The sequence below is a fragment of the Ictalurus furcatus genome, chromosome 1 (genome assembly GCF_023375685.1).
Source record: "Ictalurus furcatus strain D&B chromosome 1, Billie_1.0, whole genome shotgun sequence".
Classification (NCBI taxonomy): Eukaryota; Metazoa; Chordata; class Actinopteri; order Siluriformes; family Ictaluridae; genus Ictalurus; species Ictalurus furcatus.
The window spans coordinates 22,649,200-22,664,609 of record NC_071255.1 but is presented as its reverse complement, the minus strand read 5'-3'; the positions used below and the strand labels follow the sequence as shown (position 1 = coordinate 22,664,609).

Sequence of the window (15,410 nt, the reverse complement as noted above, 5' to 3'; positions counted from 1 at the left end):
AGAGGTTGAAGGGGTGGGGGGTCAGCCTGTCAGTGCTCAGACCTTACGCTGCACACTGCTTCAAATTGGTCTGCATGGCTGTCGTCCCAGAAGGAAGCCTCTTCTAAAGATGATGCACAAGAAAGCCCGCAAACAGTTTGCTGAAGACAAGCAGACTAAGGACATGGATTACTGGAATCATGTCCTGTGGTCTGATGAGACCAAGATAAACTTATTTGGTTCAGATGGTGTCAGGTGTGTGTGGCGGCAACCAGGTGAGGAGTGCAAAGACAAGTGTGTCTTGCCTATAGTCAAGCATGGTGGTGGGAGTGTCATGGTCTGGGGCTGCATGAGTGCTGCCAACAGTGGGGCGCTACAGTTCATTGAGGGAACCATGAATGCCAATATGTACTGTGACATACTGAAGCAGAGCATGAGCAGTATGCAGTATTCCAGCATGATAACGACCCCAAACACGCCTCCAAGACGATCACTGCCTTGCTAAAGAAGCTGAGGGTGAAGGTGATGGACTGGCCGAGCATGTCTCCAGACCTAAACCCTATTGAGCACCTGTAGGGCATCCTCAAACGGAAGGTGGAGGAGCACAAGTTCTCTAACATCCACCAGCTCCGTGATGTCGTCATGGAGGAGTGGAAGAGGACTCCAGTGAAGCTCTGGTGAACTCCATGCCCAAGAGGGTTAAGGCAGTGCTGGAAAATAATGGTGGCCACACAAAATATTGACACTTTAGGCCCAATTTGGACATTTTCACTTAGGGGTGTACTCACTTTTGTTGGCAGCGGTTTAGACATTAATGGCTGTATGTTGAGTTATTTTGAGGGGACAGCAAATTTACACTGTTATACAAGCTGTACACTCACTACATTACATTGTAGCAAAGTGTCATTTCTTCAGTGTTGTCACATGAAAAGATATAAATAAATATTTACAAAAATGTGAGGGGTGTACTCACTTTTGTGAGAGTGTACATATATACATATAAATATACAATATATACATATACACACACACACACACACATTATATATATATATATATATATATATATATATATATATATATATACACACACACACACGTAATAGCATATATATTTACTGCGTTACAATTAATTTTTAAAAAAGCTTAGCTGTATAATTATATGTATTATATATAAATAAATAAAATTAGGCCTATATATATATATATATATATATATATATATATATATATATATATAATAGATAATAATTATACCTGGTCTCCACCAATATTGGGGGGGTGGGCATGCCATATGATAGGGGAGGCTTGGGGGGGGGGGGGGGGTCAGTTACAAAAGGTTGAGAACCTCTGGTTTAGAGGTTTGGAATATGTTTAATTAATTACATTACTTTCCTTCAACATCTAACAGCTAAGCTTTTAAAAAAAATTAATTGTACACAGTAAATACATATGCTATTACATATGTATGCACATGTACCACGCAATCGTGCACTCAGTCAACAGAATGCACTGGAGATGGCATGGGAGATACCACAGGTATAGGTGCATTTAAAAAAATTAGAATATCGTGGAAAAGTTCATTTAACTGTAATTTAATTCAAAAAGTGGAACTTTCATTCATTACACAAAGTGAAATATTTCAAGCCTTTTTTTGTTTTAATCTTGATGATTATAGCTGGATTTTTGATTTCCATGAGCTGTAAGCGTAATCAAGATTAAAACAAAAAAAGTCTTGAAATATTTCACTTTATGTGTAATGAGTCTAGAATATATGAAAGTTCACTTTTTGAATTATATTACGGAAAAAGGGAACTTTTCCACGATATTTTTTTAGATGCATCTGTATGTTTGAAAGATACTTTTTATTGGAAAGTAAATGTCATAATCTAAATATAGTTCTATCTCAAACATGCATTTCACCCGCACAGTTCATCAAAATGAAATGTTCATGCACTCTAAAAGAACACTGGGTTAAAAACAACACAAATTATTTAGGCAATTATTTAGTTATTTAGGCCAACAGCTGGGTAAATATAAGACAGAGCACATTTTGGGGTAAACTAACCTATCAAGTTAGGAGTTTCATTTTTACAAAAATGCTCGGTTAATTTTATTTCATAAATGGGTTAATATTTTCAGGGTTAGGCCCATGTTTACCGTTTGAAAATATGTATAAAACATACCACATTATAAACAAATATGTCAGCATGGTATCTCCTTTATTTATACACAAGCAGGTGTTCAGAAATGTATTCTTATAAAGCTGCTAAAGTGGTGTTTACATGCACGCGCATTCTCTCATGATCATCCATTCAGCGGTGAAAAGGTTAGGAATCACTTCAATATAATATTGACATACTGAGATGGTGTATCATACAAAAATGCATGGAGTTTTTACACATTCTATATTCTTTTTGTTATTATTTTCTAAATTGTTCAATACCAATACCACTGTGACCCTCAATTTAATCAATTTAATCATGACTTAGGAATGTCTGTTTTTATCCATGTATAGTTTAGGTTGGTAATAAATTGAAACTTAATGCAGTGACCTTTTCACATATAAATAACAGAGGCCTTGTTCACACTGGTTTCATTTAACACTGTTGATGTCTTGAATAAGAGAAAGGGAACAGACATAACAGTTTTTTGTTTTTTTTACTGGCAAGAAAAGACAAGTAAGTTAAGGAGTAGTTCATAATGTGCATAATATTTATTAAGTCATTCATGAATGGCACTATTCCTCACATAAAGCTGAACAGCATTGTATGAATTATAGTATTTAAAGTGTTGTGTTCATGTGCTGTTTTACGATACAGCACAGCAGTTCACAGAAGCACACATCTGCATTACACAAACCTATCTGGGCAAACTGAAAAAAGCTGATCCTATTCAGTAAGGTTGCTATGCAAATATATTCACACACTCATTCACATCTGGGGCAATTTGTCATCATTCTAGCTTTGGATGATGGGAGAAAACCCAAGAACCCAGAGAAAAGCCATGCAGATGTAAGAACACTGACAACGCAGAGTCCTTAACCCAAGCTTATCAAACCTGTGACCCTGAAGAGACCCTGGAGAGCATCCAAGCACATCCAATAGCAGCACAAAAATCCCATCTCATGGGAGGTGGGATTTCTGCTGATACATCATTCCATTTGTAAGAAATGGCAGACTCTGGTGGACACGTGAGTTTTGATCAGGTGTGATCTCAACCCAAACACCTCAGGTCACTCTCTCACACCGTTAGGCTGATAAACTGTTACCGCAAATATCCCAGTCATCATAGTCACAAAGAATGGTCTGGCCTCACTTTCACACCTGCACCAGGATGTTAATCAAATCAGGAAGTTGATTAAATCATAGGGAATGGGAATAGATTAAAAGGGACCATCTCGGTCAAAAGGATATCAAATGTTTGCATATGGGTGATAAATCCTGTTCAGAGGTATATATTGTATATTCGGTACATTCTGGTGCTTTTCACATATGCCTACTAGTTACTGCTGTTATTGTAATAAAAGACATTCACATTTTCTCCAAAGTTCAAAGAACTAATTTTTCCTTACACACTTGACAGTTCATTCCACTCACAGATAAGGAATTTTCACTAACTGAAAATGACCCTTCGTAAACAATGTAATTGTCATTCATGTACGTTTAGTAACTGCTTTATCCAGGTCACTGTCAGGGAGTGATTCTGGAATAAACCCTGGATGAGACACCAGGGCACCATGAAATCTCACATACATGTATACATTCATTCACACCAATCCACCTAATGACATGCTTTAGGGAGGTGGAAGGAGACCAGAGAACCTGTAGAAAGACATACCCACTACACCACTGCTGAGTTGTATGTACACCTATTCTATGATACTTTTGCTGAGAAAAACTGAAGTTAGACCAGAAACTATTTGTAAGCATTTAATTTAGATTTATAGCGACACCTAAACAGAAAAATACTGTCAGTTCCTAAATGTTCACACAAATCAAATTAAAAACCAAAAGAAAAGGAGCTTTGAAGCATTGGATAAAACACTAATATTTTGTGCTTAAAAAAATAGCAACCTATATTACTTTTATAATATTTAAAATACAATTCCAAATAAAGGAAGACAAGACATACACAACAGTTAGTTTAATCTAAATAATACTTCTGTACAGCAGAGCATATTATATCATTCTACTGGCCATAGACATTTAAAAGGAAGAAGAAAAGAAGAAAGCAAATATTCAAGCTGAAATAATTCATAATTCCCCTGGGAATCATTACACTATTAAAAAACCAACAAGTTTATTTGTAGTGCTGTATAAATACTTGGGCTTCGATTTTAATTCAATAGACTAAATATTTATCAATTTATTCTTATTCAGACAAGTATGCAGTCCTAACTTTCAGAAATATGATTGTGATATTGTACTTTAATTGAAATGACTCATCCCCATGTAGTAAAAAGGGATTAAAACATCAAATATTGCAGTTTTATATATATATATATATATATATATATATATATATATATATATATATATATATATATATATATATATATATAGAGAGAGAGAGAGAGAGAGAGAGAGAGAGAGAGAGAGAGAGATTAAAATCATGATGTGAAATGCTCAAAGACTAAAATAAATCCAAAGTAGAGTAAAAGGCCATCATTTCCCCCCTTCTCCTTTTCCAATAATAAGCTGCAAAGGGAGGGCAAAAGTAAGAGAGAGGCATAAATAAACCTGGCCATTTCACACAAATGTAACAACACATCATAAAACCTTGTGCTTTACAGTTTCTAATGAGTACATTTAAAAGATTCAGCCTAAGAGAAAATTACAACACTATACACACATACACAAATATTCCTGTTTGTCCATGCAAAGTCCATCTGTACACTCTGCTCAGTCCACCATCAGAATCTAACAATTATTTATTATTATCATTTCTTAATACTATTATTAGTTAGGCTTTATACATTTCCCGAAAAAGGAAACAAACTGAATATGTAAGTATAATGGTCACTCTTGACCTTCCTTTCCCAGACCCATGCTGCTATAGGGGGATCTCGGTTCCTGAGAGATGTTCTCCTGATGGCCCGCACACTGTACATCCATTTTTGAGGCTCCACTAGTGCTCTGGTTGGCACATGTTTGTCTCCCTCCAACATCAGGGAGAAATACTGAACTGTTCAGTTCTCAGCCCTCCCATCTGTCATATTTACACAAGGGCAGATGACTGAGGAAAAAAGTTCTCCATTTGTTCCAGGTATCTATACAGTACATTCACTGAAGGGCAATTTGTCAGGAAGCACAAACACCCTGAAGCTCCTTTACACACTTACACACTTACACACCCTGCCACCAGTGCTCAAGTGCTTCACTTTTCACTTTCCGGTTAATGGAAGATGTTATGGACGATGAAATCTAGAAGAAAAAAAATAATCAGAAGAAATATTTGAAAACCGTAGTGTAACTAGGTAACAAAAATGATACCATCTTGTGTATTGTTTACCTTGTATAAATTCTACTTTCTTCATGTACTTCCATCTCAGAGCTTTTGAACTCGTTGAGTTCCTTTCGGATTGCAGCCTAGACGAGAGCAGTAAGGTTAACCAGGGAAACAGAGACACACAGTGGTGGTAAAGTAAACAGCTAAAGCAGCAAATAACTTGTGGCTTTACCTTGTCGGCAGGTGTGAGTTTGGTCCATGGTTTGTCAGCACGACGGTCGTAGTCTTGAGCGTGTGTGACCTCCACGTACTCGTGGAAGCGCAGGATCTTTCTGGCCTGTAACTCAGCAACTGTTGGCCTCTGACTTAACTAAAGAAGGGACAAGAGTCACTTTCTGTAAACATAAGGGTTACCACTATACTTGATATTCAACAACAATTAAACAGAAGCGGAGTGTGTAGAAATAAAGATTAGGATGGAAAACTGGGGTATGACTGATGCAAGAATTTACTGGGATGAGACCTAGTACAATTACAGGATAAATATTTTTAGGGCTTATTTGTGAACAGAGGCCAATACATTACAGGGACCACCACAATAAACAAACAAACAAACAAACAAATAAATAAAGATAAGCCTACTTGTTCACAGGGTTTTTCATTTTTTATTACTGCAGAAAATACAATTAATAAATAAACGAATATTGACACCTGTTCACCTGCTTTTCTGCTCTTTTGCGCGCTCTCTCTCTCGCGCACGCTCGCTCTCTCTCTCTCTCGCGCACCCCCCCCCAAATAACTATACATCAATGGCTCAAGCCTCCGCTTCAACTCATGGCCACATTACCACCTCAGGTGAGCATTATTTTTATAATAATTCAACGGCCCATCGTCAATTATTCCTCAGTTATTTCTGGAAAATCTCAATTTTGTTTGCTGTTAAATGTCTGCTGTGGTGAACAGTAGGTTAGATTTTTTAACTTGGCAAAGTGATATGGAATTGTAATGTGGGCAAAACCTGACTGGAACTACTTTAGCTGTGCATTTACTGAAAAATTATTGCAGAACCGCAGAACATCTGTCAGCCAATCAGAATTAATTATTAAACAGGGCTGTGGTATAAGTAGGAATAAACAATATATGTTGTATATAAACAATAAATGCTGAACTGTACCTTTCTGGTGAGCCTGCGTTTGATCTCCCGAACTTCTGCCTGCCGATCAGCTTCATTTTTGGCTGGAGAAGGAAATATGCAGACAGAAAAAGATTAATATTAAATAATTCTGAGCAAACTCTCCACAAGAATGGTGTATTGACAACCAAGACCATTTTTCAAACCATCATTATTTATATATTTAAGAACACTTGTTAGTCAAAATGCTGCTGTTGATTTAATCCTACTTGCGCTGCAGTATGACTAATTTTCACTGCAAATAGTATAAATGGGGAGCAGAGCAGGATTGCATTGTAGGATTATAGGAGTGAAGAATCCGCTGCATATACGTTTGTCTATGTGTGTGTGTGCTACATGTGTTTAAAGTAACCCTATTATGCTTTTTCAGATATTACCTTTCATGTAGTGTGTTATAGAGCTGTTTGTGAATGTAAAACATCTGAAACGAGTCATTAGTAATTCCAGGCTTACTTCCTGTACTAATACATGTAGGTTTGTAACAAAAAGCCCCGGATCTGGTCTTCATCGGCTGCTCGCGAACAGCTTTGACCCGCCCTCAAACACTACAGTTGTAATTGCCCTGAAAGAGTTAGATTACTGTTGTCGCCAGTACCCACTTTATTTGGATTATCTTACGCCACTGGATCACAACCTGTAGGTATGATTAATTATTTATGTACATATTTTCTACCGAGTGTATACGTGTATAGCCAGTGCACAGCTGTTAGCTGCTAGCCTCTGCTAATTTGCTAACTCACGTTACTGTCAAACTACACACAAACTTACCACTGAGAAACGTCCTGTTCTCGTCATGCTTGCGATGGTGGTTCAGGTTTATCTTCCAATACATCATTATCGGGACTCAGGCTCAAATTGATAAGGTAAAACCGATGAAATTATTACTGAGCTGAAATTTGGATATGGTAACAGGCATTCCCTTTTCGACACGCACTGTAAGTGGTAGACCAATCACAACAGACTGGGACATCTGACCAATCAGAGCAGAGTAGGCTCTCTGAAAGGAGGAGTTTATAACACTAAGAAAAAGAGGCGATAAAATTAAAGTGTTTTTTTTAACTTGGATGCATGTAAACCTACTGGATGAGACCTCTAAAACAAAATCAGGCACTTTTATATAGCATAATAGGGGTGCATTAAAAAAGGGAGGCTATATAGAGCACAGAGCTTTACTCTGGCAGTAGCAGGAAATAAGGAAATTGCTTACGCTGTAGAATGTTTCTCTGTTCCAGCTCCTCAGCAGTGGGCCTCTGGCTCAGTCGTCTTTAGACAAACAGACACATTACCTTAAAGTTATTTAAGGAGACATTTTTTCTCTTTCTCAGTTTATGTGTATAAATTAATTAAGTCTGATTCCCACTAGTATCTTGGAGAAACCCTGCATTTAGATACTCACCACTCACAGATAGATATTAATGCGCACATGTGTGTGTGTTAAAGAGAGAGCATGAGGACCAGTACCGTGTAAGTGCTGTGCCAATCTGTGTGCGGATGGCCTCCCACTGCTCTTTGCTCTGCCACGACAGACCTGTGTACTCCATTCTGGTCTGCCTCTCAGGAATCTGTCTGTCTGGGGCACAGGGCCGACTGCTCAGCTTCAGAGCCAAAGTGTCCTTCCTCTTCACCCTGCTGGCCAGACTACCTGCACATACATATACACACTGTTAAAAGCAGGCCACCACCATTTCTGAATGTTAAAGTTTTCCTACTCCATGGATGTATGTATACTGTATACATAAAAATAAAGACACGCAATCTATCTGCAGTGTAAACGGACACGGCTCTGTTCACATACTCGGTGGACTGTCTTCCTCTTCATCGGATTCCTCCTCTTTGTAAAGCACAGAGCCATCTGAATCGCTCTCATCAGCCTGCTGATCTTCCTCTCTTTCCTCTTCCTCACTGCTGTCTGATCCCTCTGGCATGATTCGGATATTTACATCACCCACTAGGCACCTGCGGCTGCGAGGTTCCAGCTCTGGCTGAATTTGAGGGGGAGGGAGGTGTTCAGGAGGTGGCTCGTCTTCATCCTCCTCCTCCTCCTCCTCTTCTTCGTCTTCTTCATCTTCCTCCTCTTCCTCTTCATCAGAGTAGTCATCTTCAGCCCTGAGAGGTGGGGGGAACGGATATATGAATAAATATATGTGAATAAATTATTTTTTAAAATTGTAATCAAAAATCAGTTCTATCCTCATATGTAGCTACAGGTTTGGAAAACTCCCATCAAAACTTCCATTTCTACTTTCACTAGGCATTATTCAAATTATACCAGTGCTGTTGAACTACTAAATTCTGTTTGTTTGTGTAAATCACAGCTTGTACAGTAGTTTGACTTCAAAGATATTTTTGGAAGGAGTCAGCAGTGTCAGCTTTTTGTAATTCAGAGGTATGGCTATACATTGCTGGTGTTGGGTACACACATTTTTAAAGGCTGGATGGTGACTGGCAGTGGGCGAGATCCTTGGTATTCTGGAGGGTTTTCAAACAGCAGTGAGTGGGCACGGTGGGAGGCATCCAGGTGAGGGAGGGCAGCTCCGGGGCTGATCAGTGCCCGTTGGATCATGATGTGCAGGGGCACTGGGGCTTGACGTGTAGGCAGCTCTTCCTGTGGGCTAGGGGGGTCAAAATGGACAGGCAGTGGGTCGGGGAGAGGATGAGGGTAGGAGTGCTGGTGGAGGAGCTGGTGGGGGTGTCCTCGAGGAGGGGAGGGTGGGATGTGTGTGGGGAGAGGTGGGGACTGTGGAGGCGGGGGCAGTGGGAACCCTCCTGGGATGTTTGCCCTGTCCTCAAGAGAGAGTATAGTAGGCAGAGAGGAGATGGGAAGGATGGAGTTCTCAGTGTGGCGCTTCGTGACTGGCGTGGTTCTCTTGGGAGGCATAGGTGGCGATGGCTTGGATGGAGCTTGGTTGACACTTCCTACAACCTGCGTGAGTTCAGCTGGAGAAGACAGAGGATTATAGGTCATGATCAGTGACGGTATTTACAGCTAATTTTACCACTCATTTATATCAGAATGACATTTATACAAAATCAAGGTTAGTGCAGCATTAAAAATCTGACAACACCAGTTGTTACAAGGCCTTGTAATTTCGATCGTAACATCAACCACAAATGAAATTTCAGGAAGATACACATGTAAAGCATTAAAACTACATTGTATCCTGATTTCACATGCTCAGAAACAGTAAGATGAACTACTGTACATCCAGTGTTTGTCACATACTGTACATGTCCATGTAGCAGGACAAACTGCATGTTGAACTTCCACAGGTATAGCGCAAGGCGAAGCTGCCCCATGTACAGATGACCTCAGAACAGCTGACAAACACACAGAAAGCCACAGCCAGAGAAAACTAGGCTTAATGGAGTAACTGCATGCACACATTTGAAACCTTTTCACTGATAACCCAAGGGACAGTATTTGAACAGGTTTTCAGCTTCTGCCGAATTCTCAGCTTATTCGAAATAATCTGCTGTTTTTCAGCATGCGGTGCATTCAATTCGGTTTATGTACTATACTGTAATCTTATTTCTGCCAATCGAACAGACGACCCAAAAAGATGGCCACAGTTCTGACAGCTCAGTTTACGGCAACAGGACTTCACAATGCCTTTTAAAATCTTTAATGGCACAGAATGCCCTTTTACTGCAAATCTAGTTCTATAAAACATGCATTTTAACAGGAAGCAGAGAAAGAGTGAGTGTGAGAGAGAGAGACAGAGAATATGTGGCACTCTAGCCACTCCATGTTAGTCCAGCATCCCAGCCAGAGCAAAGAGCATATGGTGGCGAGGGTGACGAAGACAATGCTAGCGCACATAGAGCAGATGGATACGACATGATAAAAAAGGCAGCATTGCTGTGGTTCCAGGCATGGCCTTGCTGTTACCTGTGCGCCCACCTCCTGCCCGACGGCATAAGTACACAGGCAGGGACAGGTAGACATCATAGTCAGCCTCACGCTTCCAGCAGGACCAGTAGAGGGGAAAGGGGTCACCCCCTTGAAGGGTGGAAGCTGACAGGGATAAGAAACCATCCCAAAGGAATCAAACACCACACATAAATATGACCAAACCATCCATCGAAACTGTACAGTTTGGCAAAGTAAAGGTTAATGAGAAGTGTAAGCGGTAGCCTAAAATGTGCTGAAGCACGATTAGCTGAAGAAGGCACTTAATTTAGCAAAGTGGGTCATATTGCTGTAATGAAGTTACAGCAATGAAAAGGCCAAGCAACCACAGGGCATCCAACCCTCAAACAAATCCAGTACAGGCCAGCTCATCTCTCATGAGCACACACTGACCTGCAGGAGGCAGCGTGCAGACACGGCCCATCCACATATTAATTGCTCTCAGAGATCACAAACAAAGCATGCATCAATAGTAAAATCAACATTAATATATTGCTGTGGTTTTAATGCATAAAAGATCTAATAAAATGTTTCCCTTTGTTTAAACGTACAGGTACAACAGGAATTTTAGCTTTTCTGTGTACCATGTTATTGTATTGTTACGTGTTGCACCATGGACCTGAACAATCAACATTTTATTTCATTGTATAGGAGTTATAGAAGAGGAATGACAAACCCACTTGGCACTGAAAATATAAAACCCCCACACACAAAATTTGTCTGGCTGTTTCACAAAGCTGCATTTGCAGTGGCGTCTCTTGTAATAAGTGTGAATAATGATTGGGAATAAACAAATAAGGATGCTTCAGGATAAAGAGTACAAAATTAGTGTATAAACTATAATCCATACAATAGCAAAACCCAAAAACAAATTCAGCATGAATCTAAGCAACCGATTCGCCAAGTTCTAGCACCAAAGAGCATTAGTGATCTAAGAAGCTTAAATTCTCAGATCCTCTTAAATCTTGCATCTTTCTAGGGGCTACATGATGCATGTTTCAATGCTGATACAAGTGCACAAAATTATCAAAAGGCACACACATGTGATGAACTCTCAACAGTTCCATTATACAAGTTGCACACTACATACAAATGATGTACAGATTATACATGGAACTTTGAGGTTCAGTAATTATTTAACATAATAGACTCAGACTAAAATGATCAGCATACCCCATAACAGAGGAAAACACTTATCCAACATAGTAACAAACAAAAACAACAACTACTGCAACACTGCAGCATACAGCTGCCTGCCAAGCCTGGAGTCATTAGACATAATGCTGCACACGAGGAGAAGGATGCCAAGGAAGAAATGTTCTTGAGACTCACTTAAAATGCTTTCCTACACATAAAAATAAACCTTGAACATGCCGAGACAAAGATAAATGTGTTTCTTATTCTGACACTCCTAAACAACAAGAATGAAAGTGTGTAACATCTGCTTTTTGTGCTGGTGTGAGAAAAGCAGGAAGAAGGAGTAAGCACTCACCCAGCATGGCAGCATTGGTGGTGCGGTTGACTGGTTTGGGTGGAGGGAGTGGGGGCTGCCTAGTAGGCTGTGTTGGCACTGGTCCTTGGGTGGAGGACTGGTTGGAGGAGGATGCGAGGGGCACGCTGGCCACAGCAGATGAGGCAGTCCGCACGGTCTTTGTGGCTACGCTGGAGACGGAGGAGGACGGAGAGTTGGAGGAGACAGGGGAGGAGGAGAATGAGGTTGCAGGGTTGTGGATGGGTGTGTGGGGCAAGGCCTCAGTGCCAGACTCTGTGGTGGAGCTCATCAGCCATTTGGGGGAGATGACAGACTGCTTAGGGGGCAGCGGTTCTCGCAGGGTGTCCCTCAGAGCATCGGGGTCGGGAACATAGTGACTGCTGTCTGATTCTGAGAGGAATACAACGAAAAACATTTCTAATAGCTGTACTTCAGATAAGTGGTTAAGACTCATTACTATTAGATACTTAAAATGACCTGATGACCCTCACAGAGAAAGAACCACTATGCACTAACCACTATCCTAGTAGACTTGTTCATTACTGTTGTATAAGTAATTAATGTTAAATATTTTCCTAAAATAAATCAAAGTAATAGTCTTCAGCATTAAACACACAGAAACACCGAAGAGTTTCTCTTATCTATCTTATCAGGCTATTAGAGCTGTGTTACGAGTTGTATCATTATTCCCATGCTACTTGTTTGTATGTTTCTTAATCAGCTCATCAACTGCTATGGGAGATAAACAGGCTGCCATAATTACCTCTCTGTCTCTCTATATCACCCCTTTCCACGTTATTCTCCCTTTATTCTTCAAAGCTGGCGTTTTAAATGCCGGGTTATTTACAGCCAATTTATCACAACAAGACACAGGCAGCAGAAAAGCATATGTAGTCAAATGAAAGCACTGCTCCGCTTTTTGGGTCTGTGTACATTGCTTTTATTCATTTTGAAATGAAAATGAATTAAAATGAAAACAGTGAAACGTTTTCATTTTAATTGTTTGCTATTCTTCGTGCATATATAAATAGGAATTTGAACTCATTTTTCATAATAATATTTTTAAAAACACCCACTGCAGATATTGGATCAGCATATGTAGAAATAAATTTTGGGTAATTAAAATATTCTTAAATTGCAGCACCTGGAAAATCCAGTTTTTTTTGTTGTTGTTTTTTTTAAATACATCCTCGCTACCAGTCACCTACTTGCTATGTTTAAAAATTTTTTTAAAAAAAAGCATGTTATCTGTACATCACGCACGAACAGCAATCTACCATTTTCTTGCTAATAGCTACCCAGTAATTGCTGAAGCATATCAGTGTCATTCAAATTCATTAATTAATATTAGTACCATGAATCTGAAAGGAGGAAAAACAAACCATCATGAAAAATGGCAGCTTTTTTGTAATACTTATTATTTTAAAGCCAAAAATGGTTTGAGTATCAGTTATGCAGAAGGTTTTCATTGCAAAATTACAGACGATTAGTGCTGGTAAAATGCAAATTTACCCTCACAATCTGTTGGTGTTCATTCAAAAGAATTGGACTGACAGCAGCATATTTATAAGGGAGAGAGAGAACAAAGCTGAGCTATTCCTCTGCTTGTTCCTAAATAAGAATCTTAGCTAGAGCAGGACCTGAGGGAGCAGAGCCACTCTCCACTTCAGCATGGCAAGGAGAAGTAAGAAGAGGAGGAAACACTGGCGAGCAATTGCAGAGAAGAAGTCAAAGAGTTAGAGGAAGAAAGAAAGTTGACACGTCTCACCTCTCCTTCCTCTGCCCTCCTCAGCGGATGAGTGACGGGGGAGACTGGGCTTCCAATCGGCCTCAGGGCGAGTTCGTCTTCCATCCTCTGATGGGGCTTTGATCAGACCGGGCTTTCTCTCTGTGTCTGGGTGGATTCTGCCTCCATGCTTCATTTCCTCTCCCAGCCAGCCCATGTTTGGTTTCCACTCATCTACTGCTGCCCGTCCACCTCTCCAACCCTCCTCCTGGCTAGTCACTGCCCGTCGCTCTGCATCAGAGAGGTCACGACCCCTGCGCTCCGGATTGACCCTGAATTGCAAATCAGATGTAGGCCGAACAGGCTCGATACCCCGACTTCCACTTCCACTGGTGCCTCCTACAGGCAGTGTGTGGCCATTCTTCACATACGGGGGCTTGGATCTATGCACCTCATCTGCCTCTGCAACAATAAATGATGAGAATACATGGAAATTTAGCTAAAAGTTAATAAATAAATAAATAAATTAATAAAAATTTCCAGCCTTTTGTTGCCCTGTCCCAAATTTTCTGAGATGTGCTGTGGCCATCAAATTCAAAATGACATTTTTTTTTTCTTAAAATGGTACATTTTCTAGTTTAAACATTTAATATGATTTCTATGTTCTATTGTGAATAACACATGGGCTTATGAGATTTGAAACTATTGCATTGTGTTTTTATTCACATTTTACACATCGTCCCAACTTTTTTGAAATTGAGGTTTTTTGTGTATGTATACGCATATTATATATATATATATATATATATATATATATATATATATATATATATATATATATATATATATACACACATACATACACACACGCACACAAACATGTACATACACATGTTTATAAATCATATTGGAAAAAACCAGAGGATGCTTTTGAAGATACAAATAAGCAAGAGAGAATTAACAAGAACAGGTTGTCTGTTGTTTTGTGTCTGATTTGAACAACCTCTAGATAAATGGGTCTCCACAGCAGTGAGTGCATGACTTTCAAAGCTTTTTGCTGCAGGGCATAATTTGCTCCACTTTTACTCAACTGAAGACAAACAATATGTCATTTCTCTCCTCGGAATATGAAGTTAGACCTTCAAACACCTGTCAAATTAAACCTTTTTGCTTCATCTGTCTCAGGAACTGCTGAATTTCTACTGTGCCCTAGAGACCAGTGACATAACAACAGACCAGTGACTGTCACCACCTTCCTGAATTGTTTCTGTGTCCCTCTCTGAATGAGACGGTCAGACAGTAAAGGAGAGATATCATGATGTGTATGTATAGTTTACGCACTGACATACAGAGACACCACTAATTATGTTGACTCATCAATATACTCAATATCAATCCTTTAACACACACACAGACACACACACACACACACACACACACACACACACAGAGAGAGAGAGAGAGAGAGAGAGGCTACCATTCTCAGGAAGCTCCTTCAGAACTCCCTGCTCTATCAGCTCCTCCCGTGGTCTTCTCATGGACATCTTTCTTTCCAAAACTGTTGGGAAAAATGTAGCACACACAAGTCCATCTAATTAAACAATAACCTACAACACACAGTGATGTGATTAACTCAGTGATACGTTAAACTCATTCAGCA

The 15,410-nt window shown here is 39.7% G+C and overlaps 1 protein-coding gene across 5 annotated transcripts in view; it reads right to left on the bottom strand.

The window, feature by feature from the left end:
- Positions 1–4,558: 4,558 nt before the first annotated feature.
- Positions 4,559–15,410, bottom strand: part of phactr4b (phosphatase and actin regulator 4b) — a 30,387-nt gene continuing 19,535 nt past the window's right edge. For 4 of the 5 annotated variants that reach the window (XM_053632670.1, XM_053632679.1, XM_053632653.1 and 1 more), the window contains 12 exons: positions 15,228–15,308; positions 13,793–14,212; positions 12,025–12,414; positions 10,512–10,637; positions 9,043–9,559; positions 8,418–8,728; positions 8,084–8,264; positions 7,830–7,885; positions 6,605–6,666; positions 5,663–5,800; positions 5,494–5,570; positions 4,559–5,405 (listed from right to left, as the gene is read on the bottom strand). In XM_053632670.1, coding sequence (XP_053488645.1) covers positions 5,390–5,405; positions 5,494–5,570; positions 5,663–5,800; positions 6,605–6,666; positions 7,830–7,885; positions 8,084–8,264; positions 8,418–8,728; positions 9,043–9,559; positions 10,512–10,637; positions 12,025–12,414; positions 13,793–14,212; positions 15,228–15,308 — 2,375 coding nt within the window. In that variant the 3' untranslated portion in view covers positions 4,559–5,389. The remainder of the gene's footprint in view (positions 5,406–5,493; positions 5,571–5,662; positions 5,801–6,604; positions 6,667–7,829; positions 7,886–8,083; positions 8,265–8,417; positions 8,729–9,042; positions 9,560–10,511; positions 10,638–12,024; positions 12,415–13,792; positions 14,213–15,227; positions 15,309–15,410) is intronic. The other variant, XM_053632688.1, reaches the window with a different exon arrangement.